At 37.1% G+C, this 27,096-nt stretch overlaps 2 protein-coding genes across 3 annotated transcripts in view; one reads left to right on the forward strand and one right to left on the reverse strand.

Annotated features, from left to right (window-relative positions):
* Nucleotides 1-15: 15 nt before the first annotated feature.
* WARS1 (tryptophanyl-tRNA synthetase 1) lies at nt 16-19,141 on the reverse strand. Its single transcript, XM_031592994.2, has 12 exons — nt 18,965-19,141; nt 17,607-17,662; nt 14,623-14,838; nt 13,268-13,475; nt 8,810-8,918; nt 8,113-8,232; nt 7,371-7,553; nt 6,004-6,104; nt 5,275-5,387; nt 4,083-4,256; nt 3,471-3,611; nt 16-2,262 (listed from the first exon to the last, which is right to left on the reverse strand). The coding sequence occupies exons 3-12, from the start codon at nt 14,734-14,736 to the stop codon at nt 2,104-2,106; spliced, it is 1,422 nt and encodes a 473-aa protein (XP_031448854.1). The 5' UTR covers nt 14,737-14,838; nt 17,607-17,662; nt 18,965-19,141; the 3' UTR covers nt 16-2,103.
* Nucleotides 19,142-19,161: 20 nt separating this feature from the next.
* WDR25 (WD repeat domain 25) overlaps nt 19,162-27,096 on the forward strand; it is a 61,196-nt gene continuing 53,261 nt past the window's right edge. The window contains exons 1-2 of one of the 2 annotated variants that reach the window (XM_031592992.2): nt 19,162-19,290; nt 22,490-23,257. In XM_031592992.2, coding sequence (XP_031448852.1) covers nt 22,547-23,257 — 711 coding nt within the window. In that variant the 5' untranslated portion in view covers nt 19,162-19,290; nt 22,490-22,546. Of the gene's footprint in view, nt 19,301-22,489; nt 23,258-27,096 lie in introns of both variants that reach the window. The other variant, XM_090141609.1, reaches the window with a different exon arrangement.

Genomic DNA, 27,096 nt, shown 5'->3' on the forward strand with positions numbered 1-27,096 from the left:
CATCTGTAAGAACCTATTTGTCTTTCCTATGAATTGCTCCACTGCTTAAAAAAAAAAAAAAAGTGTTTCTACTGATTGTTAAACACTTGTCTGTATTAAGATACAATGCCCATGGGTTATGGAGAGGTAGTGGCTGGTAAATGTTTAATACATTAAAGTCCATGACATTAGATTAGTGGTACCAGGTTACATAAACTGTAACAACAGGACAAAAGCTAAACAAATTCTTTTCAGTTCATATTTAAAATGTGCAAAACAAGAGCTTACAAGCATGAGGAGGACTGACTTTTTACATGGGCAGACAGTGATAGGACAAGGAGGAATGGGGAGATTTAAGTTAGATATTAGATGGAAATTCTTTATTCAGAGGGAGCATGGCACTGGCACAGCCTGCCCAGAGAAGTGGGTAGTGTCTCTAGAGACATTCAATGCTGTGTTGGATGGGTATGGGACAGCCTGATCTGGTGGCTGGCAAACAGCCCAGGCAGGGGGTTGGAACTGGATGATCTTTAAGGTCCCTTCCAACCTAAGCCATTCTGTGATGATTCTAAGACTAAACTTGCTTTGCTCTTCCTTCAGTCCCTTGCATAAATATAACAAAAACAGGGTTACTTCATACACAGCTTGGCACGCATACATTTACATCTCAGAAATGCAGGTCACTACTGTAAAGGTTGTTTATATGATTTTACAGAACTACTACAGGTGGGAAGGGAGAAGCTCCAGGCAGAGCAAATAGTTCAAACGTGCTACCAGGCTGATGCAAGGTCACTTGAAACCAGTAAGAACTTTTACCCTTGTAACTTCTCCTTTAACTCAAGTGCCATCAGCTGACTTCAAAGGTTCACAGACAACAGGTGGGTGGAGGTTTTTTTTTTTTTTTTTGACCTGCACAAGAAAACCTGTTAAAGTTTAAATATTTCACACCCCATTTCATTGCCTTCCTTATGTTTTAAATGATTTGCAAATACCATATATCAATACCCACCAGTGTTATCAAAGGTAATTTTATTTGACTTAGATAAGGCCACGTCTGGGCTAGCAACTGCTTTTTCTGTATGAATAGAAGACTGATCTGACTGTGTGTTCAGAATTAGACATACTAAATTAGTGAATCATGATTTTTTTCCCATCAATCACAGCAAAGATATTACAGTTCTTTTTAAGTAAGGAAAAATGAAATATTACATGATGTTTTTTAACAAAAAGTGTATTTTGGTGAGAAAGCGTATCTTTAAATTACATAGTGCAGTAAAACAGGACAGACAACACTACAAGTATCCCTGTGTCCAGGAGGAAATTTGTATTCACTGTATGATCCAACATTTAGTATTTTTCATAACTTGAAACTAAAATTTGCATTTCTCTAATCTCTTCCACCTGAGAATATCAAGAAAGTTTATAACTTAACAATAGCCTTCAGAGGCACTGAGACTGGTTGAACAGATGCAAAAAAAGGAGTGAAATTTCTGCAACTTTTTGACAGCTCAAAAAGGAAGGCAGTAAGAAAATCAGGCTGGTTTTCTTTTTCTTGTGTACAATTCATAGATCTCCATTTCTTCTGCACAGATCCCAGGCCCAAGACACCTTGTGATTTGCTATGTAACACTCACTTTGTGTGTGCAGCATGTTCCCAGTAGCCCCAAAGGACGCATTGGCCAGTAAACCATGTGACGTGAAACACAATGGAGACTACCAGCTATTAGGTTGAGGCATGATTGTTAACCAATATTTCTAAAACAATTTGCAAATTAGACTTTATAATCAAAATGGCAATTTTATTTATATTTTCAACATGAAATACAATAAAATACAGTCTTGGGCTGACAGACATGCTTCTCTGTTAGATTAGGTAATTATATCTTGTACAGATTTGATGCCTTAATTAACATACTTTGATTTTAAATAGATACAAGTCTCCTATTTTAAACTCTATTTTAAACTTTTCCCGTACTCTGATACTCCTTATAAGTAGCTCATTAAGAGCAATATTTATAAAGCACTGAGTGCAGGCTGTTCATAACTAGGGAGTGATAATATACAGCAGAAGACAACAACTACTCAATTTCGATTAACTGAGTGATGAGTTACATAAGCATTTCTTCAAAATTCAAAAGCTAGCTTCCGCGGAGTCATGAATTGCTTCACTACTTCATCTGTGATCTGCTTCCGTCTCTCTTGATGAGCTGCTATCAGGGGCTGCAATGTTTCAATAAGCACCTTCTTCAGCTCCCCTGTGAGCAATTCCCCACTTGTGTATGCCTGTCAAGAAAATGTTACTTGCTAAAAATGGTGCTAAACAGAAAAAGACCTAGTGATAAGTATTTCTTAAAAAGCCTAGCCAGGGCTTAAAAATGAGCACATGTCTTAGAAGATAATGTGGTATCACTGAAAACTCACCTTGTTAGAATTTTTTATTGACTTTTAAAAGAATGTGTCAGCTGGGTATTTTCATGTATGACTATCTATATATAATAAATTGAATTGCAAAGCGATGTAATTATTTGCAGGAAATCGCATATTTTTCTCCTTAACATCTCATTAAAAAAACAACAACAACAACAAAAAACAACTCCCCCCAGCTTTTTGCAATAAGAAGCTCAGATTTTCACTGTTCTCTCATTTAGTTAGGGTAAAGTATGAGATGTGATCAGAGTAAGCTTTTTACAGCACACCCCAACCTCTGTCTAACTTAGCTGTCTATATAAAGAGTTGGTAATCTGTGCAACTGCTCTGCTCCTGAAAATATTTTCACTAAACAGCGGAGTTTAGCACTGGTTAGAAAACATGGCTATGGCAGTTCAACTACGATTTGAAATGGCAATAAATGTGATAATCTTACTTCTCCCTTCTCATCCATTTGTAATTCAAGAAAAATACTTCAATAAGAACAAACTGTTTTAATCTCAGTTCTAATTTTTATTTTTTTAAAGACACTGTTGCTTTGAGTATGCAGTTCTGAAAGTTATGGTACCATAACTGAAACAGCTCCACCAATGCTGCTATAAGCAGTGACTTCATGTACTCTAATCTGATTCTGAGGCAGCAGTGCAGTAATGGTGATGGGTGGACTGTTACACTTGATGAGCTTAGAGGTTTTTTCCAATCTTAATGATTCTATGATAAGCTGCTGGCTGTGGACTAGTCTTTGTGCTCTTGGTAGCAAGAACTGTATACAAAATATTTCAGTGGCTGGAGCATAATGGAAAATTAGTAAGTATTTCAAACATACTCCAGATTTCCATAGGGAAGGAATTTGCAATAGTTTGCAAAATAATTACTAGTAACTATCCAACCCTGTCCTTGTCTGGGAAGGAGTAAAAGGTTAGAAAAGAATCTGTAGCTATTGCCTTTCTTGCTACTGCTCCTGCAGGAGAAAGCTGATAAACCAATAGGACGTGGGTACTATTAACTAAATATATTTGTCCTCAAGGAAAGGAATGAAGAATATTTTCAGCTTGGCTACTTACTTGTTTCAGTTGTTCAAGCTTGTCATCATCTTCAAGGAAGAAAGTCAGGTACATAAAAGACACATCAACATCACAGTTACCTCCATACTTCCTGTGCTCTTCAATAGTGTCTCTGCCTCCTGAGAAGGCATGCTTGTTAATCTGAAACAACACAATGATTTTATAATTTCTACTAAATTATGGATTACTATAATGTAAAGAGAAGTATAACACAGTCCTCTAGCTCCTCTATTAAGGGAGAAGCTGAAGGGTGATTTGAGAAAAGTTAAGGCAGAGCAACAAGACTGAAGCAAGAAAGTAAAAAGCAGTCATTAGATGTCAGCTTCTAATGACTGCGGAGTATATACATATTCCACAGCTTGCATAGCTAGACCAAAAATGAAACAAATTCTAGCTAATTTTTTATACTATTAGTTTAGTTGGCAAGGCAAAAGATTACATTTGACAGTTTAGCTAAATTTGTGTAACTATCAATTCCTAAAGATGCTTTGCAATTAGATGTATAGGAAAAGGATGCAGACACATTCAAAGAAAACATTAAAAAGTAAACATGAGGAGCACCACTTCTATTTGTTGTAAACCTTTGTGTGCTTAAAGTTTGAAGATACTTACCTTTGTCTTAATTTGTTTGGGTGTATCATTGAGGAAGACAGAGGAGTTGACATCACTAGCGCTCATTTTTGTTTGTGCTCCTTGCAGGGCTGGGAAGAAGACTGAGTGCAGTAAGGCTGGTTTAGGATAGCCAATCCTAGGTGCTACATCTCGGGTCATTCTAAAATAAGGATCCTAGAACAATCATCAGTAAAAGCTCAGAATAAAGTTAAAAAACGTGGCTTAAAGGCTGGTTAGTGTTGGCTAGTTCATGCCTTAACAGGTGGTCTCAAGAAAAAAAAAAAACACCTCAAGTTCCATAGCTGATACTGTCCATCCAGAACAACAAACAAACAAAATCCTATTTTTTCATTTCTGTAGTTCCACTGTACGCTCTGATTCTTTTGGTTAACAAGGATTTGGAGATGCATACCTCTAAGGTGGCAAAATTTCTGAGTGTTTTAACAATAAGCACAGGACCTGAACTAAATCAGTGATCAAGCTGGTAGTGCTGTGCTATTGCTGTGCTGTGACTTGAACCAAATGCAAAAATATTATTCCATAACATTGTGGTTGAAAAATGTATTTAAATAATCTTCCAGTAGCTGTTCCTGTGACTAAAAGAGCTAAAGATTCAGACAGTGCAAAATCGGATTCCTAGAAACAATATTTATTTAAAGATGCTGCCACTATTATTTGTAACTGATGTTCCTCAGCTGCTCTGCATGGTCACTTGTAGCTGAGGTTCAGCAGCCTTTCTCACAAATTATTCCAATGCTTCTTTATCCTTTCTGATAGAAGGTTTTCCCCCAGGGTACAGAATAAATCTCCTGCAATGCAAGTTATGGTTTGCTATCTTTTGCCCTAGTTGCCATGGAGATGGCTAGAAGTTTCTTTCTACCCCCATGTCAGTACACTTCTGCATAACTAAAGATTTTACTGTCTTTGCTTTCATAGATATCAGCTGACTTTGAAGATCAAGTCAGATTCAACACTGGAAAAAATGAGTAACACATGAACACGTGATTTTGAAGCTAAGCCTTCATCTTTGTCAGGACACAGCAGAACGTTCTTATATCTCTTCCAGCTCCCATCTGAAAAAGATGCTTGCAGGAATGTTTCACACACATTTTGACATGCCACCATGATGCCTAAACAGTAAATTACACAAACAAATCCAATAAAAAGAAATTAAGAAATATGATTTTCTTACTTGATCAATAGCACATGGGATAAGACACTGAATGTTCTCCTTGCCATTGAAGATCTGTGGAAATGATGAACTGAAGGATGGAGCAGCTTGAATAGCAGGAAAGCTGATTTTCCCTAGAAAACAAGAAGTTTGGATATGATAGAGAAGTTTGCAAAGACATTTTCACCTGCTGCCCCATGTCATGTTGCTGCATGCAACTGCAAAGAGCCTACTCATCCATTTGAGTTCCCACATTTTAGATATTTGTAAACAGTGATGAGATCCTCTCTCAGTCTTCTCCAATGAGACAGAAACCTACAATGGTAGTAAAGCAAATGGAAGAAAGAACTATCTAGCACTATGATAATTAGGCTTTTGAGCACTCCTTATCTTTTCTCATGTATGTACGTGTGTGTATTAATGTAGGTTTTTTCTATACCGTTTTGCAGTATAAGTATATAATTGACTATAGCTAAATAGTTAGAAAAATCAGGAATGGTTCACTATCCTGGTCATTTCAACTTCTCTGTTTTATACTTTGTTGTTAGTAATGCTACAACTTAGAAATGTCATAGTCAAGTATTTTCTACACTGAAGAAACTACAATAACATCCTTCTAGAATCAGATTAGAAACATGGATCTTGTTGTTCCCATCTGTTTCCTGAGTGGCACATACCAGTCTCTGAATAGTTACTTTAAATAGCAAGATAGAAAGCAAGGATCATTTCCAGTAAACTATTATTTCCTACCGATACAATCACTGTCGGTAAAGCCAAAGATCCCTTTCACTTGGTTAAACGTAACATGCTTCTGAACTTTGATGATATTCTTGTAGAATCCTGTACTTGACCTGTGAGAAAGAAAGTGGAAAAATAACATGAGAAGGCAAGAGCGGGACAGTTGTTTTCATTCCAAAAGCTGAGAATGTCACAAAGCTTGCAGGATTAAATCTCTGAAAGCACTAGTTTGGTCTTTTTGTGGTTCACTGAGATGATAATTAGAGGATTATTAGAGGACACTAAAAACAACTTTTTATTTGCCTGGAAAATTTTACTGTTTTTTCCCAAAAATATTTACTGAAAACAATACTTTTTAAAAATCAGATTTAATTATTTAAAACCAGAAATATTTTGATTTGGAAACTATGCCTTACGGAGTCTGAAGTGAATTCTCTTTATGCCATTCTGTGAACTCAGACAAACTGAATAGATCACATTTTCTGTGTTGCTTGGTATCCAAGTGGTTCACTAAAGCAATAGTAGCTCAGAGCTAAGTTCCCTGTCTTCCACGATCACCAAATACATCAGCAGCTTTTCCAAATGAATATAACTCAGCATCTTCTCTGTTTTTTTTTACTTTTACTGGAAAAGTGAAACAATAGAATTGGCAGGTCTAACTTGCCCTTATTCACTCACAAGGTATATCTGTGTTAACCTATCTTTAAGGCAGGAAAGTCAGAGGAGTAGGAAAAACTGTCTTATAGGGCCCACAGTCTGGGAGGTACAGTTCTTCTCTAAAATGAACACCCTCTCACCCAGCTATTTTCAGAAGCTTATCAGCTCTTATAGAAGAACAAAAACCAAAACTTCAGTTCTGAACTTTGCCAATTTTTTCCCTCCTTCTGAGAAGGCAACTCCAGTAGAAGTTTCTCTCTCTTAGATCTTCCTTAAACTTTACTCAGTTGAAATGCTATTTTTTCATAAAGTATTAAACTAATTGTTTGTATCACTTGTGAAATGCTTTTAGCTAATGCGGTTGAACTATAAATACATCTTAAAGACTTTGATGCCACCCTAAGTCAGCCTGGAGGCTTCTTGGTGGTTTTAGTACTTTTACCTTTTAGCAGCTTTAATATATTTCTTGTAATTTAAATTTAAACGCTGTGTATGCAAGAATTTGTTCATACATTTATTATACAGGAGAATGACAAGAGTATGTATACAAGATGTTGAATAGCATAAAAATCAACAATTCTACTTTAAGTGTTGTAAAACTTCTATTGAAGTTTTCAAACCTACACACGCTTATTAAAAGAAACACACTGCTGGCTATTCAAGTTGGAGAGAAAATGCAAATATGTTTTTGATTTCAGTGCTCTAAATAAATTTCAACTTACCCCAAATAGTCTAAATCAGAAAAAATAAAGGTTTTATTGACATCAAAACCACATGCAATAATATCTCTTGCATTTTCTTTAGCATATTCATATGCTTTCTCAGTTGTCATGTCCTTCCAAAGGTACTTCTCATCATCAGTTAACTGTATAACTAAAGGAACATCAAATGCTTCTTGCAGCCACCTAATAAAAGCAGGGAGATTTTATTTTAGAATAAGTAGAAATAAAGACATTTTTGCTAGACATCTATAAGTATTTTTATACATTTTAAACAGAAGGACACACAAAGGATTGCACCATATGCAGTTACTTAACTTGATGTTAGCAAACATAAACATTTTATTACCTGGAAAAAAGACTCACTCACTGTTTCCTGTACATATGTAATCATTTGCAATGGGAGTAGAATTTAGAGATTTTTTGGCTCAGAGTTCAATATTTTTGTGTCCTGCTTCTACTGCAGACACAACCTAACTAACCATGTTGAGTTTCATTACAAACTTGGCTTAAGAGAAGCAAAAGTTCTAGGAACTGCTATAGAGGCACAGGTGCAAAGAAGAAGGCTTCATAGTGATACAGGGATTGGGTTATTTTAATGATGTATGGATTAAATTCATCAATATTTATCTCAGACAAACAGAACAAATTGTAATGTATCATTTTGGCATTTCCATAGACAGCAGTCAAGATTTCCTCAGGAAAAAAATGTTTTTGAGTAATACTAACAATAGAAATAGCTTACTTTGTGAATAAAAATGGGATAAGATGACCAACGTGCATTGCCTGAGAGGATGGTCCTCTGCCAGTATAAAGGTAAAAGGGCTTCTTATTTTCATAAGCATGAAGAATTTGGTCCATATCTCTGAAAAAAAAAACCAAAAACAAGAAAGCCATAAAAAACACAAATAGAAAAAACTTGACTGAACTTATCTGAAAAGTGCTAGTTGCTTTAGGCCAAAAGTCCATGTATGTTAACAAATAAACCATACAGAACTTGCAGGCTGGTGTTTAATATTACTCCCTGAACCTTTTTTATGTGACAGTATGGATGTACAGATCCACAGGCCATGCGAACCCTTGCTCAAATAAGCAGAGTTTTGCAGCATATGAGCCCTGGTATTCTTTGCTAGGCCAATTTCTCCATCCATCCATTAACATCCTGGGTCAAAATGGAACCTGTACAAAGCAAAGATTCCCTGCACATTTCTCTTTCTATTTGGGATTAGTGATGGCATAAAAAAATTGATGCATGTACCCAAAAAGAACAAAGTGTTTCAAATGTTGACAGAGTAGACCTGGAGTAGTTGCTAATTGCAAATTACAGTTGTTTACCTGGTGTAAATGAACACGGCCTTTTGCTTGTCACAGGTTTCTCCCAATAATGCTTAGAGAAAGTCTTAATAATTTGACATTTTTGAATTCTAATGAGAAAGTCTCACCTGTGAGAAAAAAAGATTCCTCTACGTAGAAATCGGTGAGGTTTTTGCCCAGTAGCTCTTTCTATTCGATTGATCAGATCTGTATCAATTTTAGTGCTGCCAAACCGAACTAAAATAATAACGTTAAAAAAAAAAAGAAATAAAAAATTAGCATAGCCAAAACAGATCTTTCATTAATCTATGCAGCCTAACTGAAAAAGAACATCTTTACATCTCAGGTAAAAAGTAAAATGGCTAAATTTTCCTTATTTTTCCCTTAAGTCCCAACAGTAGTCCTTGAAATTAACTCTATGCTAGTAGGCCCAGTCTAATCACTACATCCCTGTTTTGCTCCATCCATGATTGATTATAATTGTTTTTGTTACAGCAGAACTATTATTCAGGGAAACGTAATTAGATCAATAAATTGGCCTTTGTACATCAGAGGATAAAAATGGCTGAAAGGAACTTAATGTTCCTTTCTTGACGTTTACATTTTCAGCCCTCCAATCACGTTTTCCACTTTTCAATCCCAAATGCTCTTCTCCAAACTTTATTCCCCATTTGTATCAACATGATTATGGATACTGCTCCCCTCAAGAGGCTTGAAAAGGTAATGCACAATTCTCTTCATTGCAATCACGTAAGACTTATTAGTAGGTGGTTTAGGAAATCAGCTGATTAAAATAAAACTTTTTCAATTGAAGTAATTTAAGAAAGATTTTATCGGACTGAAGTAGCAGCATTTCTTCCTTTTTGCAGATGAAACTGGGGAAAATATCTTATTTCTTCAGTAAAGCTTACTATACTCTGATCCCAATTCTTGGACCCTAATGAATACATTTATTCTTCATGATTTTGACCCACTCAGAGAAATCTAGAGAAGAATCTAATCTTTGCTACTATTCTACTCTATTGAGCATCAGAATATCTTATTGTGATTGACAAATTATTCAAGGGAGCAAAATGGATACATAAGTACATTTTATATGTATGTAATACCTATATCTATCTATTAAAAAATAAAAAAATCTTCCTGTTGTGATACAGTAATTAACTGAAATGTCTTTCCACCGTCTGCAACTTCCTACTAGAGCAGTACTACACCACTGTAATCCCTGTTTTCTGAGCATCACCACATTTGATTGTTCTAAGCAGTTCTGAATTACTGAATTAATTTATTCCTAGCAAATAAAATGCAGTAAAAATGCCAAAATAATCATAATTTGGATGAATGCTAACTAGAGAGCAAATGAACATGGAAATTTTTAACTCAGCAGAACAGTCAAGAGGCTGCTCTTCTAGAAAGAGCTGTAATGGAGTCTTCTACCTTGGAGATCTTCAAAAGCCATACAAATGTGATCCTGGGCATCCAGCTCTGGCTGTCCCTTTTTGAGCAGTGGGGTTGGACTAGATAGGATGGACCCAGAGGTCTCTACCAACCTCCACATTTCTGTGGTTCTGTGATACAAAAATCATGAGAATACTGACACCAGCTGGGGCTAGCCACCTTAGAAATATTTGTGTAGTGTGAAACCTGATTGAAAGCTCTCTAAAAATGCCTAAGTAACTGTATTAAACATTCAGAGTCTGCATGACTCCCTTTTCTCCGTCTTCATCTTCCTTGCTAAGGAAACTGCATAATTTTTGCCCACCTGTTTCCTCTAATGAAGAAATTTAATACCTTCTTAGATTCTCTATCCAGAGAGAATCTGTATTCCTGAACAGTTTCTAACAAGGACACAGTCTCCACTCTCCGACAAGCTTTTAAAAAATTCCTAGCATGCTTTTGATCTTTAATATTCTAGCTTTTATGAAAAGACAGCTTTACTCTTGCTGTACATAAGAAATCCTGAATGCTGCCATTTTGAAAAGTATATTTGCATTTGCTGAAAGCGTACTGTGTACCTTTTCCTCTTTGCCAGGTTCTCTATGCATGCAGAAAACTAATAATCTACTATTTGTTATTACAGTAACTTTCTGACCAACCTAGTCTTGATAATCTCTGAACAGCCATGGAAACTGGGAGAGGTGCCCGTGGAATGGAAGAAAGCAAATACCTCTCCCATTTTGAAGAAGGGCAAGAAGAAGTAAATGTGATATTAGAGGCCAGGCAGTCACACCTCAATCTCTGAGCACATGATGAAGCAAATAATCATTCAAATTTTATTAAAGACATGAAAGTGACTGGGAGAAGTCAGTATGGATTTATGAATGGGAATGTCATTCCAACTTAATAGCCTTCTATGATGATATGATTAGCCTAGTAGAAAAAGTGAGAACAATGGATACGCTACACTGTTTAACTCATCTTCAGTATAGCTATTTGCACCATCTCCCACCTGATGAAGTCTCACAACTGATGAAGTCTGGACTAGACAAGCAGACAGTGAACATTCTAACAGAATCTTTCTTCCCAGAATATCTGTTCTGGTGCATAAGTGCACATCCAGGAAAAGTATTTGAGAATAACGCTCCTTTCAATTACACCATGCTTTTAGCATGTTCATTTCTTCTATGTTTGAAGAAAAATAAACATACTGGCAACTTTATAGAGTACAACTAGTATGTAAATAATATATAAACAGATTGTAGGTGACACAAATATTTCCTTTATTTTGAGTTATATTTATAATGTTATACCAACCTCTTGGGCAATATTCTAATTATTATTTTTAAAAAGATGAGGAATAAGTTTATTGATAGCAAGTAGTAACTGTTTCACTTCCCAGAGTGGCTACCTTTCTTCTATGAAAAGTTTTCAATGCATAACTTAGAATCAAAGTTAAATGACTCATCCATCAAATTCCCCAATCTGTTAGCAATGCAAATAGGGAAGAACTATCCTAACTCTCCATTGTAGAGTAGGTCAAAAGGACACACGTACCTACACACACACATACACAACAGTTACTAGAAAAGGAAGCTGCTGTCAGGTAAAAGAATAGGATTTCTTTAGATAATTAATTTACAGTGAAGTCATGCTAGTCACTTTGAAAGATACTGAGATTGTGGCAACAGAAGCAGAAAATTGGGAAGAATAGAATACAAGAGTTAGAACTTCCTCCAGGAAAACAAAAAAGGCCTTCTCCATATCTCCTACACAAGAAATGAGATCTCTTTCTAGAATCCAACAATCATCTTTCTTCTTCTTCCCCTCCTGACATGTATTTTTCTTTGCACGTTTCTCCCTTTTCAGCTTTTCCTTTCTCCTATGGCTTTCTACGGACTAAGCCAATAGACACATACATCTGATAGGATCTTTCAATAAAATCACACTCAGTTAAAATAATGCTGCAACTGAGCTCCCAAATGTAAGTACATAACTGCTGACACATGAAGGTGTATACTCTCTTGTCTGCTTGTTTCTCAAGTCAGCAACATACAACTGTTTAAGACTTTTCATTGAGGTACTAAATATATATTGAAGATTGACAACTATTTCACTTAAAAGAGGGCAAAATTAGTTAAAATTAATGAAACAGTTTTCTTGCCTATTTCAATGTTATGGACTCAAACTTTAAAAATAAACTATAAGACAAGTAAGGAAATAAACTAAAGCCACATTTTTTAAATTACAGAGCTTTGGAAGTTTTGTTACATCTCTAAAATATTTTCCATTACTGTATGGGAACTGTTAGGTCACAGATTGAGCACCTGGTGAAGGAGCATGGCCAGCCCTGGGAGCACAGGTGCAAGCAATTCACCTGTGAGACTGGATGGAGTAGACCCTGGGTCCACCCCTCCCTAACCTCATTTAAAAGCTGGCAGTCCAAGAGGAAGCATCTCTACTTAGAGATTGTCTCTTTTGGAAGTTTTCTAGCAAGCCCTTATCCTTGGGAAAAGGTAAGCTATTTCTTTTTTAGTACTGAATAATAAATAATACCTTTCTTAGGTGATCTGAAAACTGGTCAGTGGCAGCTATATCCCCTGCTTTATAGAATACAACTACTATTTCCATTTATGTTTTTTTAAGCATAAGCTGCATCTTTTCTGTCCCAGACAGCACTTGGCTGTTTGACAGCATGTCTTGTAAAGCTATCATTATCCTTAGAGACTTCTGCATTAGCTCTGGATCACTTCTGCCCTCCCTAATGCAGAAGTCAAATCAAATACAGAAGAATTCTACAACCTGGCCAGAATGTTGTAGGCTTTAGCTGTTCAGTATCACAAATACTGATGATAAACATACTCATTCACAATATCTGCATTAACATAACTTCTAATAATAGTTCTTATGCTAAAAACAAATTGAACAAAACTTATTTCCAACTGAAATGTATTTAAATCCTCAGTGAGAAATCCTTGCCTTGGACACTTCAAACTCCTATAGTAAATTCTTTAGATGTGAATGCTAACATCAGACACAAATTAAATGTTACTTAATTCTGCTGATCAGGATTTGTGATCCATTGCTGTTTTTTTGTGGTCATTACAATCACTTCACATAAATCTCTTAGCATTAGCAAGGAGTTGTACCTATGAGTTTGTCATAATCCACGCCTTTAGCATTTGATGTCTGCACATTCCAGGGATCCACAAGATCTTCATCCTCTTCTTTAGTTGTACCATTGTTTATTAATGCATGATCTTTTGGAGGCAAGCCTGCCTGATAATCTTGTCCTGTTGTTGTTTTATATGACAGCTTTAATGACAACAGCATTCTCACTGCTGCGTCTATTTCATCCTGAACAAAGAGAAAAACAGCTGTTTGATTTGACATAATTGAGATAAACAATTGTAAGAATGTCTCAGTCCTTCAAAATTTAGATCCATGCTTTGACTTGAAGGGCATTATTCATGAGCTCTAAGCCTTTATGTTTGCAGCATCTCTGCCAATGGTAAAATTAAAGCAAATAGAAAGCAACAGTTTTCTAATCAGAAGAATTCAGCTCATTATCACTGGCAAGGTATTTAAAGTATCTGTCCCTCTTTTCTATTTGTGCATGAGGAAAAAAATGCTTGCCTGTTTTTCTAGAGTTCTAACAAGACTAATGTTTTAAACAGACAAAGAGATACACAGATATAACATAAAATATTACCTAATTTACTTTACAATGTTCATTTAGTGGCTTGACTTAAAGTAACTCAATTGTTAACAATTCGTTTACAGACTTGAAGACAAATCATAAGATGAAGGTCTTTATAAACTCCATTGTTATGACCCTTTTAATACAAAGCTAACATAATATGTCATGTAAGCAATAAATACATTGAGGTTTTAAAACTAATGCTTAGTTTTCAAGGCTTACTTCCTCACGTAATCCATGAAGAGAGAACATATTAAAACTGGACTCTGCCAACATAGTGATGATTGCACAGGGAACTGGAAATTAATGGCAAAATACTAAATCACTTCAGGAAGATTAAGCAGAAACAGCTACGGGAAGACATACTTGCTAATCTGTACAATAATGTATGGAGAAAGATATATATATATATATATATATATATATATATATATATATATATATATATATATATATATATATATATATATATATATATATATATATATATTTTAAACAGAGAACTAATAACAGGACAGAAAGAAAATGATATCAACTTCACCTGAAAACCAAGTACCTTAGATCACAGCAACTGGTGGAAGCAGAGTCTAAGTCTACAGCACTCTGTTCTTACTTCAGGAATAAGAGCTTTGCTCTTATTAATAACTATTTTGTTTGAGGTATGACCACAAAGTGGACATAAGTATTTTTAAACAAAGAATTTTTTTCTTAATGCAATTATAAATAAGATCTCAGAACAATTATATTCTTCAGTACTCCTGAAGACATGAAAAATGACTGGTTCCACACATGGAATGGAAATACCTTTGGTGCCTTTCCTGCTTTCAGTGCTCTGACTTTCTCTCCTTGTTCAGTTACTTTCTCAAACAGCTGAAGTGGACTCAAGGATTTCAAATCACAGTTCGGGATATCAGCCATTTTGCTGGACTGTAAATGATGTTTTTATTTACAATTCAATTAAATCCAAAGACTTCCAGTTTTTTGGCTTGGTTATTGAAAGCAGCAGCAAAGCCAGAAGAACTGTAGGGTAAAAAAAAGCGTTTTATTCTTTCATGTTTACCTTGAAGATCAGGCGAATAGAATAAGAGCAAAGAATTCCACTGACCACAAATTTAATGCTATTGGTAATAGATGGATAAATGTAAAGACTTCAACATAGTGAGCTTCAAAGAGCAAACAAGCTTAGAACATTTAATTTAGTTTCATGCACAAAAAGGACTGACATTGAGCAGCAAATAAATGTACAGATGATTACAGTGTTGTTTCTCTAAGTATCTCATCTAACACTAGAATGCATTGTCAAAATAGTGACAAAGTAATTAAATACATCTATGATTCAGAGCATCTCTGATCAGCTAGAAGAGATTCATGACTGCTTAATGTATTTGTACTATTTGGTACCTTGTCACATTTTTGTGTCACAGAAGCTGAATTTTCAATAGAATTTTCTGTGTTATATGGAATTTTGTCTTAATATATGCAATATAGTATTTAAACTCATACAAAGATATAGGTTAGAAAGGTCTGCTCTCCTCCAGAGGTTAAAGAAACACACAAATGCTCAGTGGGAAATGTTGCTTCTTGTGGAAGAATCAATCTATAGGTAAGCAATAATCTGAAGTGGAATGAACTATTTGTTCATCTTATGAACTGCTGCAAAACAACACTGGGAGAAAGCTGAATCTGAGAATAACAACCCAGCAGTCTTCTTTATGTCCAACATACACCTTGATCACAGAAACTTCCTAGCACAGTGTTGTCACTTCTGTAAGTAGGCTTCTCTCCCACGCTAAAACCCATGATATTGCACATATTAGTAATAACTTACTGTGATAGTTTCTTAGCACTTTTTTAAAATTAACAGCAACCAAGAGTCTGGAAAACTACAGCTGCACAGTATACCAACACAGAAAGTTAAGTAATGCTGTTAAACTGTTAAGCAATTTTTTGTTTTCAAATGCATTTAAATTGGGAAGGTTATTTTCACTCCAAATCAGAAGCATTTTGTTCTTTGTCTCTGCAGTTATAATCTGAAATATGTTGCAAGCAGGTTTGTACTTAATTTTAGTGAATACATTGTTTACCTCTTAGTGATTTACAACAGTGGAAACTCCTGTAATATGCTCTGCATGGAATTAAGCCTACTTTACTATACATGCCTACAATAATCCTGGCACAGCAACTTTTGCTCCTCTGGACATTTCTTCCTCTTTTTTTTTTTTCAAAATTACTTGATAAATTGTCTTTAAGTATTCCAATCTGAAAATAGACTTCTATTGCTGTTTGAAATTTGGCAAAGCTATTATCAGCCTGCCATGAGTAGAAAAAAAAAAATTCAACTGCAGAGGCAGAACTTCTTATTTTAAGAAATTGTTCAAGCCCAGTAGCTTTCTGCAAAGAACGATGAGGTCTACAGATGTACCTAAGTGCTAAGGCTTTTTTTATAGTAAAAATCAAAGCATCATCCTATTTAAATACTTGTAAATAGACAAACATTTACTGGATATGATAAGAAAGTTTTAAAACCATTATGATTCTGATTTTGTCGTATTTATATTCAAGAAAATCAGTGTTAAAAGGTAAGGAAGACACCATCTATGTGAACAACAGCTGCACTTGCAATGTTATCTTGATAAAACCTAGGGCAGATAAAGTGACATAGTAGTGCAGATACTAATGACAAAAATGCACTGAGGGAAAATATAAATGCAACTTGGCTAGTGTGGCAAAGTGCTGCATTACTGGATGCAGTTGCTGATGCAATCATTCAAGCTGTTGCATGTTTTCTTCTCTTGAGGAGAGTGATGTCATCTGAATCATAATCGATTCCTATTTTACCTAGACTATAACAAGATGGGACAGTGACAAATGTAGTAATGAAAAAGGAAAGTTCATGAATTTAAAAGACAAGTGTGTTGGGAAAATAATTAACTCCAGGCATTTTCTGTCATACCATGGCCACACTTTAGTCCATGAAGGACAAGTTCCATGCTATGTATAATCCTGCTGCCTTTCAGAGGATTATGGATATTCAAACAGAAATAGCTTTCTTAGCTGAAAGTTCAGACACGGTTGTAGGAGATGCGTTTGTGGAGAAGATTGTCACCTCTGATCAGCTTTAAAGTGAGCAGTGCTGGGTTTTTTCTTTGTTTGCTTGTTTTCATAAGAGTGATATAGATTCAGATCAAACAATTCCAGACAGCCTCCCAGGTATATTATTGAATCATATCATAGAAAGGCTTGGGCTGGAAGGGACCTAAGGATCCTTCTCCCAGAATTAAAAATGAAAAAAGCACCTAATAGTTGAATTAGCTATTAATCACAATTTGAAAGCATTCCTTCCACAAAATAATCAGTCTAATCACAACCTTGGATATATTTATATAGCATATTTGAACTGCCACTGTTTTAACCCTCCCCCTTCCCCCCCAAAAAAAACTTGCCTAGAAAACTTTTGTTTTTAATTTATCAAGTCCTCCATATCTATCATTAACTAAACATATCTTTCATTAAGGCTTTGTTAGACAGCTGTAATATTCCCAGATTTCAGCTGAATAATCTGAAAAGACTGAGAAATGCATTACTTTCTATTTTAGTCTATTAATGCTGACACCATACTTACATTACAGAATGGACTAAAATAAAAGTGACTACTAATGTAATATGTGTGATCCTTAGATTCTTAATTTACATCCCTTCAAGTTTGATTATCTGTAGTTTGACAGTGTTAAAGAGGCAGTATAATAGATGTTAAGTAATTAAATGACATAAGCCTACAATTTACTTACATTCTTTTCTCTCAATAATAGCGTTTTCCTCTTTTTTGTGAGCATGAGATACTTAACTGGAAAAGAAAGTATAGGGGTAAATTCACATTAGAAAACACTTAATGAAAGTTGGCACACAGTCTTTCTGTAGGAAATCTGCAGTTTTCAAATTTTGCAAAATAGGAAAATGTAAACAAGATTTATTCTTTGGTGTAAAAACAAATTGTTTTACCTTAATTCTTTAATGTACCTACTGATGGATTGCCTCCTTTCAGAAAGGCTGAAATATCATGGCTGAGACTGAGTGCAGAAATGAGAGAATCATAAAACAGAAAGACTCCTTAATAAGATGGAAATAAGCTGAGTAAAAATATGATGGAAATAGAGAAGAAATTGAATGCTACTGAGAACTTATTTCCAGTTGCATCAGTATTGCCCTTCTTTGCTGGTGGAACTCAAGCCAGGCATTCAGTGATCTGGGACATGGGTCTTTACCAGCTTTTGAAATACATAAATGCAATTCTGACCTTAAAAAAGAAAAAAAAAAAAAAAAGAAACAACTGGATATTCATAGAATCACAGAATGGCCTGGGTTGGAAAGGACCACAATGAGCAGGGGGTTGAAACTACATGATATGTGCAGGGTCACCAACCACCAGACCAGGCTGCCAAGAGCCACATCCACAACCTCCTTGGGCAACCTGTTCCAGTGTGTCACCACCCTCTGTGTGAAAAACTTCTTCATATTTAATCTAAACCTCCCCTGACTTACTTTGAAACCATTCCCCCTTGTCCTGTTACTATCCAGCCTCGTAAACAGGATATTCTACAATTTGGCGAAGCGCATGTTAAAAAATGTATTACGTAAGGAAAGCTGTCAGAAAAGGAAAGAAAGCTCAAAGACATCACGTACTTTCCCTAAACATAGTCAAAGGAAAAAAATCATAGATGGGAGCTTGAGAATGGACTGACTCTGTAAGTTGAGAAAGCAAAAAATGAAAAGATAAATTAAAGCACACAGCATGGATGTACACATCAATGGAAACGTGCCTCGGGAAGCACTGCAACCACAATGTGTTTTACGGAACCGTCATCGCAGTCGTACTGATCATCAATTGACGTGTGAAATCACGGTGAAAGTGTGCAAGACGAGTCCCTGAGATGACAGTGCAACATCCTAGCTTGTCAGCGCTCCGTCCCATTTGAGCCCCCACCCATCTCCCAGCCACCGCTTCCCAGGAAAGGGCCGCCAAACAGAGACCCTGCAGCACCGCTCGCCCGCAGGAGGTGAAGCCCGGAGCGGTGCCCGCTGGGCGGCCCCTCTGCTGCCCTTGGCCCTGATCTCTGCGCGCCCGGCTCCACGCGGCCCCACTGCTCACCCGCTCAGCGCTCTGCTGTCACAGCCATTGCATCACCGCGCCCGGCGCTCTGTGCCCTGCTCCGGGTGGGGAACGCGAGCTGCGCGGAACCATCGTTCCGCACCTCCAGTTCCCCCGTAACAATCAGCGTTCGCCCCGCACTCCCAAGGAGGGCTCGCATCGAAAGAGGCCCTCGTGAGCACCCAACGAGTCGCAATCCGAGCTCTTTCGTCACACCGCGCTGTCCCGGCAGGAGTTGAGGGGGCGACGTGTGGCGGTGCTGGTTTCCACCCGGCGCCATTTTAAAGAGGGGCTGTCGCAGCGGAGCGACTTCCGGCGCCTCTCAGGTGGTGGCGGGTGAGGGGCGGCTGCGGGCTGGGGCGGCGAGCCTGGGAGGGCTGGGGAGAGGGGTGAGGCGACTGTGCCGTCCTGACTGTGCCGCCCGTGTGGGAACGGGGTGCTCACGGGCCAGCGCTGTGTGCGTGCGGTGCTCGGGCTCCTTGGCTTAATAGTTGAAGAAAATATGAAAGCTCTGCGGAAGCGTCATTTTCCTTGTTAGCTCAGCTCGCTGTGAATTGGCTGTTGATAAGTTTAACGAGCTAGCTAAGGTGTAGGTGCTGTGCTGTGAGGTTTTTCTTGGAGCGACGTACAAATCATCTGACTGGTGTTTTTTTTTCTTTGGGAACAAGAGCTGAGTGGGAGGACTTAGAATGACAGAAATATCTTGCTTTTACAAGAGTGCTGAGGTTTATGGGTGTTATTCCTGGGGGGATGGATTTTTGGTGACCCAGTTGATTTTTCCAGTATCCCATGGGAAAGGATTTCCTTTCCCCTTGCTTTCCCCTTGCTTTCCCCATTTTATTTTATTTATTTTATTTTATTTATTTTATTTATTTTATTTTATTTATTTTATTTATTTTATTTATTTTATTATTTTATTTATTTTATTTTATTTATTTTATTATTTTATTTATTTTATTTTATTTTATTTTATTTTATTTTATACCTGGAAATCCTGTCAAAGAGGGCTGCGGCACCTCTCCTGTGAAGGAAGGTTGAGGGATGTGGGTTTCTTCAGTCTGAAGAAGAGAAGGACCTGGGGAGACCTCACTGTGGCTTTCCAGTGCTTAAAAGGAGCTTTTAAACAGGAGAGAAATCAACTTTTTACACTGGTTGATAGTGATAGGGCAAGGGGAAATGGTTTTAAACTAAAAGAGGGGAGATTTAGATCAGATGTTAGGGAGAAATTTTTCATTGGGAGGATGGTGATGCCGTGGGGCTGCTGCCCAGAGAGCTGATGGTGCCCCATCCCTGGAGGTGCCCAAGGCCAGGCTGGATAGGGCCCTGGGCAGCCTGAGCTGGTGGGGGGCAGCCAGCCCACAGCAGGGGGATGGAACTGGATGGGCTTTAAGGTTTCTTACTACCCAAACCATTCTGTGATTCTAAATACAAGGAACTGTCCTGTAATTGCCTCAGAACCTCAACTTAATGGCTTTTATTTTTGTTTGTTTGTTTTGTTTTGTTGGTTTTGTGTGTTTAAATAAAGTGAAAGCCTAATCCACTCTGCTTGCATATCTTCTTTTAAAGCTTTCAGGCAGAGGTCATCTTCTCGCTGTGTTTGCTCTTTAAAAACCAGGAATCCTGGTGGGAGCCTGTTTGCAACTTTGCAATACAAACAGTAACTGCTTAGTGTAACTGTTGCAAAATGCAGTCCTTTACTGTAACTATTTAATGGAAGGTTTAGAATGAAGGTGACTTACTGTTTTCAAATGAGTCCTCTAGAGGGAGATCTTGATGCTTTTATAAGCTGAAATGTTGGTCATAGTGTTTCAGTTAAGCACCTTGATCATTGGAGAGGAATTGAATACTTATTTTATATATATAAAAATATATACAATAATATATTTATATGCTTTAATAGGAACAAGTTTTTTGGATGTTGCTTATAAGTGTTACAGAATGCAGACCATAGCCTGTGGTTAATTCTTTAGGTTAATGAAAGCATGTTTGTTTTAATTCGAAAAGTTAAATGAGTAATCCTTACAAGTTCTAGTGTACTACTGCAGCAGTATTTGTAGGATGATCATTTGTGGCATCAGCTCTGCAAATGCTTTTGTAGATGCTGATGTTCAGACAGCATAGCATTCTCATTATAATCAAGAAGCTTTTGAGGATAGCCTCTTGTCTGAACTAAAGCAAAGTGTTGTAGGTTAAATAGTTGTAGCATGATGAGCACTAATGTTTAAATAAGAAAACAAAGCAGAGATAGTGTCTCACTTCTTTAATCTTAGCAATTGGAAGATAACAGTACTCTTTGATTGTAAAGAGTAGAGTTTTGAAGATTATTTTTGTGAAAACGTTGATTGTTTGAATGCAGTTAAATCTATACTCCACGTGCACCACTGAAATTTTTGGGAATAGCTTTTTTGGGATTGTTACAATGTTAAATTATTCAGCTTGTTATATACGTGGTCTCAGTGTGGGAATTCTTTTCATAGAAACTTTGAAAAAAGCTTGTTCCACAGTAAACGAAGATATTCATGCTTTTACTTTCTGTAAGTAAAAGCAAACAGTGAGTTTTATGTAGCTTCTGGCACGTGTGTGTTATGTAAAACTAAAGGCTGTGTGGAACTTACAAATTCTCAGCTACAAAACAGCCTTTTCCAACTTAGTCACCACCATTAGCTATACACTTTTGCCAGCTGCGAACAAGAGCAGTTAAAATCTGCACCAGTGGAGGTCACTCTACCACTGCCTCCACTGCTGAAATGCATCACCCAGCACTTCACTGTGCTCGCATCCACTGTTTGGTCTCCTTAAACATTCAGCAAGCATCAGTGAGTATCAGTGGCTGCCATTTTATCCGCATGAAAGGATTCAGTGATGCTCCTTTGCTTCATGCATACTTTCATGTCAAGTGCCATTGTGTCAGACTGCTCCTGTGCTGCCATCTGTTGCACAGCAACAAAATGTAATGGGATATTGGTGGGAGGGTTCAGCATCTACTGCCAGCATCCACCTTTCATGTTATGGACCAATATAATAAGGCATTACTTTCAGAGCAGCCTTCATGTTATTTTTGTTGCCAACTGAATCCCTTCACACATAACAACATAGATGATTTGAAAGAAATAGATGCTGTTAGTCTCATTCCAAAGTACTTGTATTCATATTCTTATAAATGAAAATCCTAAAATACTGCATAGTTACATTAGCCTTTGGTTTGTGTGCAAGGGGGGAGGGAATGCTATTGCAAGCAAGGGGAAAGTGATTTGCAGTGCTTGTGTTGGAATTTTGTTTTTCTTTCCATACTCATTTTCATAGTTTTGTCTCGTACAAATGCATCTCTGCAAAGCATAAAAAATGTATGCAGAGTGCTTGGAGGCACATTATGTTGCATAATTGAATGTACATATGTGCTATTATAGAAAAATAAATTCCAGGAATAAACAGGAATTAAACAGTTAAGGATTTTAAGAACTTAAGTTATTGAAACTGTAGGATCCATAATGAATTGTGCTCTGAATGGTCAATTCTTTATTGTAGATCATCATTTGGAGGATTCCAGCACGAGATTTCTGGAGTCTGCTGTATCCAGCCATAATGAGTTCTTCACTGGTTGCTTATGATGATTCAGACCCTGAGGCAGAAACTGAAAAAGCTGATGATCTCAGTACTACCAGACAAGCAAGCCTTCCGAGTTCTTCTGCAAATCCTGTTCAGCGCTTTGCACCTGGTATTTTGAGTACAAAATCTACATATGAAACGCAGCTTACTGAGAACACTGGCAATTTTGACATGAGCGTTGTTTGTGAAGATCCCCCTGAGCATTATGCACTGAATAATAACAATGATTTGACATCTTATTGTAGGAGAGCATACTCTAGTCCTACTGCATTACGTATGCCCTACAAAAACTATGAACAGACGTTGAGCTCTTCAAGAAACTCTGGAAATGGTGCTTCCCAGAAGAGAACACATAAAGATAGTCCAACTGCCCCCAAAGGAATTAGACCATATATCCCTAAAAGGTTACGTCAAGAAAATTCCAGTGCCTATGAAAAAAAGGAGTCTGATCAAAGCGAGAGCACCAGTTGTGATGTGAAGCTAGATATACCAGGAGAGCAGACAGTGAGAAAGATATCTGAATTAATTAAGCCATATTTAGGATCCAGGTATAAATTAACTGAAGTTCCAAAAAGCTTAATATTTCATATGTCTAAACACAGCGGCCCTGTTAATGCAATCCAGTGGTGCACTGTACGAGAACAAAGTCATATGCTTCTCTCAGCTTCTATGGACAAAACAATAAAGGTAATGTAAAACAAGATGCTTTTTGAATTTATCAGCAGGCTTGAAAATACTGTATTAAGTAATGGTTTTCTGGGAATAATGTTTACTCATGTGTTTGGCAGTTATAATGTGCTCAGAGTGGGAGGGGTTGCTTTTCAGTACCAGGCATAAGTGACTACTACTACAGGTGCTCTCCTGGGTCTTATATAAATGTGTCCTACTGTAGTCTGAGGAGGCTTTTCACTCTAAGTTTCTTTCATTTTTAAATATTTAATACTTAGTGTATTTTTCTTCTAACTTTAATGACTTTGATTTCAATTCTTAGTTCACTTAGTCAGTACAGTAAGTCTTATTTTTCTTTTCATAATCATAGAATATCCTGAGTTAGAATGGACCTGTAGGGAGTCCTACTTCTGGTTCCACAAAGGACCACCCAGAGTCCAAGCCCTATGTCTGAGAGCATTGCCCAAAAGCTTCTTCAACTCTGGCAACTCAGGGCACAACTGTGGCCCCAGCAGACCCTGTTCTGAGCTCACCACCCTCAGGTGTAGAACCTTTTCCTAACACCCAACCTGACCCTTCCCTCTCACATCTCTATGCTACTCCCTAAAACTTTTTTCTCAAATTCAGGGGCTTTAAATAAAGCTTAGTAAGTAAAGAGGGTGAAGAGCAGCTTTTGTATCAGCGTATTTCTAAAATGAGAGGAAATAACTCTAAAATTTAGTTTAAATTCTGATTTCATGTTAGAGTGTGTTTCATTCCACTCCTCTCCCCAGAGTTCTCAATAAAATTGAGTTTCTTTGCTTTTTCACTGTTTTATTTCTGGTAGATAATTTAGTGTCATTTAGCTTGACTTTTATGTACACATATATATATATATTTATAGGATTGTTTGTTTTCTTTTTTCTTCCCCTGACTTTGCCATGGGAGCATGTGAAGTAGGTGCTGATCTCATGTCTTTGAAGCAGTGGTGTTTTTCATTCTCAGACGCTGCTCTAGTTTTTTTTCTCTTCATTGTCTATTAAAGCATTGGTTTTCACAGAAAAGAGAAAAAACAGGTCCTTTAGCATTAATAAAGCTCCACCTCTCGATTGTTTCACTTCTATTTTCTTAATTTCACTTTTTGCCACCTTAACTTGTTAGACTATCCAAGTTCAAATACTCTGAGCATTTTTGTCCATCTTTTTCATAGAGGCAAAATAGGAAAAATAATGGTAATTTTTCTTCTAACAAGTCTTGCTTAAAGTACTGAATAATTTAAATCTTGTTTGCTGTCAGACGAACAGCCTTAAAAGGAAAATACGAAGATATACAAAAAAACACTGATGTTTTTTTTTTTCTTTTGGTAAGCAGCAGCGTATATTTGTGTTGTACAAAATTGTATCTGCCTTTGGCTTAAGTATGTCTAAATTTGACTTTGTCTTAAACTGTCCTACCACTTATTTAATATTTGTTTACTGACCCAAAGCCTCACTGTAGTGTTGAGTGAATGTAATTGTGGATATACTAAACTTGGTAAAACAATCTTAAAAAAAAGTTGTCATTGCTGTGTAAAATTATTAAAAAATATGAATAATAGCCTGTTGGTTTTCTTCTAAGTAAGTAGAAGGGTTGGAAGCAGTATTTAACAGTAGAGCTGGTTGTCAAAGGAATGAATTTGCTGTATGTGCCCTGAACCATGGGAATTCAGTGTACATGGAGTGTGTTAATATTGGCAACACTTCAGACTACAGGAGTGTAGAACATTACTTAAGTGACAGTGTAGCAGTGTACTGTATTTCAGTATTTTGAAAGGTAGTCTGCAGAGGAATGTCTGGAAATGATTTTTATTGTTTTTTTTTTTTTCTTAATGAAATTGAAGACTGATGGTATGAGCTGTAGTGTCTTTACCTTTCAAGCCAGTAGAGGGCACAATTAGATTAAGCATTGTCCAGATGTTATGAGGCTAATTTCTCTAACTTTCTAGGGTCATGAGCCCACAAATCTCTAATGACTACAACAGCAATAATTTCTCTTCTGGGAATTTTTTGGCTCTCCACCACTGCCTGGCGTTGTCTATTTACTGGTGTAAGCATAAAACAAACAATTGAAAGCAGATGTAGATGTACCTTTTTTTTTCTTTCCCAATCCTGTACCTTCCTTCAGCTTTTCCTTTGCTGTTTTCTTCCAAAAACACCTGCTTAGAATTTATAGTTTAAATCCAGGCAACAGAAGCTGGTTTCTCTTTCTTTTTAATGGGAATATTCATGGTAACAGACTTTCAGGTTATTTGCAGTGTTTACTATGGGCATCTGATTTGGATAAGACTCAAAACACAGTTAGAAGCCTAAAATCTCTGTATAATCCAGAGCCACAAAACTATGCACATTCAATTAATCATGAATAATTGCAAATGAATATTTTTATATAAATTTCTTTGATTCAGTCCTTCAATCTATGTAGCAAGATATGTATTGTTTGAAGATATCACTCCAGTATCAGTGGAGATTTCTCAGAGCTGAGAGTTCTGTCTTGTAGATCAAACTGCTATGCAGAGTTTAGTTTTGATTAAATCAGATCTGCAGCCATTTGCATTTTTTGTTTAATTTAGCTAAACCATTATGCATCTTTTTTTGTTTTTCTGTGTTTAAATATTCCCCTCTTAAATGTTTTATCACAAACTAAGAATTTCCCTTTTTGGGAAGGGATTTTTTTTTTTTTCCATGGAGAAAAAAGAAATACTTGGAATTAGTTGCCTTAAGTTAGAAATCTCAGTCTCTTTATTCCAATCTAAAAAATTATAAATAAGTCATCATTGTATGTTTTATATCTCATACCACACAAGAATTTATCTCGAATATATATTTGAGGTTCAATAAGGCCAAGTGCAGGGTGCTGCACTTGAGTTGGGGCAATCCCAGGTATTTATACAGACTGGGGGAAGATCTCCTTGAGAGCAGCCCTGTGGAGAAGGACTTGGGGGTCCTGGTGGACGAGAAGCTGGACATGAACCAGCAGTGTGTGCTTGCAGCCCAGAAGGCCAACTGTGTTCTGGGCTGCATTAAAAAAGGGGTGGCCAGCAGGGGGAGGGAGGTGATTGTCCCCCTCTACTTGGCTCTTGTGAAGCCCCATCTGCAGTATTGCATCCAGGCCTGGGGCCCGCAGTACCGGAAGGACGTGGAGCAATTTGAGCAGGTCCAGAGGAGGGCCACTGAGATGATCAGAGGGCTGGAGCACCTCTCCTATGAGGAAAGCTTGAGGGAACTAGGCTTGTTTAGTGTGGAGAAGAGAAGGCTCCCAGGGAGACCTTCTCTTGTGGTCTCCAGTACTTGAAGGGAGCTGTTTATGAGGGTGGATATTGATAGAACAAGAAGGAGACAGGGGATAGATAGGAGCAACTGAGGCAGGGGAGATATTAGGTTAGATATTAGGAGGAATTTTTTCCCACAGAGGGTGGTGACGCACTGAAACAGGTTGCCCAAGGAGGTTGTGGATGCCCCATCCCTGGAGGCATTCAAGGCCAGGTTGGATGTGGCTCTGGGCAGCCTGGTCTGCTGGTTGGCAACACTGCATGTAGCAGGGGGGTTGAAACTAGATGATCATTGTGATCCTTTTCAACCCAGTCCATTCTTTGATATCTGAAATCTACCTGAAATTGGGGAAGATAAGTCATCTTACTTTGTTCTCCCACTTTAACCAGTGTGCACTTTGCCATCTTCTTTATGAATCACTGTAAGTCGTATTACAATGTTTGTGAAAATTGAGTTGATGTCAGTCTCTGTTAACTGAAGAAAATAAGCTTGTGTTGGGAAAGATAATCTGAAGTTGTTTGTGTAAATTCTTTAGTATTTAGGAAGGAATGCACATTTTCAAAGGCTTCT

Source organism: Phasianus colchicus, chromosome 5 (assembly GCF_987193195.1).
Source record: "Phasianus colchicus chromosome 5, bPhaCol1.hap1.1, whole genome shotgun sequence".
NCBI classification, from domain to species: domain Eukaryota; kingdom Metazoa; phylum Chordata; class Aves; order Galliformes; family Phasianidae; genus Phasianus; species Phasianus colchicus.

Bases quoted from the DNA above. Each gene is read 5' to 3' on its own strand.
- WARS1 (XM_031592994.2), bottom strand. From the start codon at position 14,736: ATGGCTGATATCCCGAACTGTGATTTGAAATCCTTGAGTCCACTTCAG. The intron at 7,554-8,112 runs GTAAGCTATTTC...TGCTTTTATTAG, and splicing joins ATCCCATTTTTATTCACAAA to GTGGCTGCAAGAAGCATTTG. The intron at 6,105-7,370 runs GTAAGTTGAAAT...TCTTTCTCACAG, and splicing joins TCTGATTTAGACTATTTGGG to GTCAAGTACAGGATTCTACA.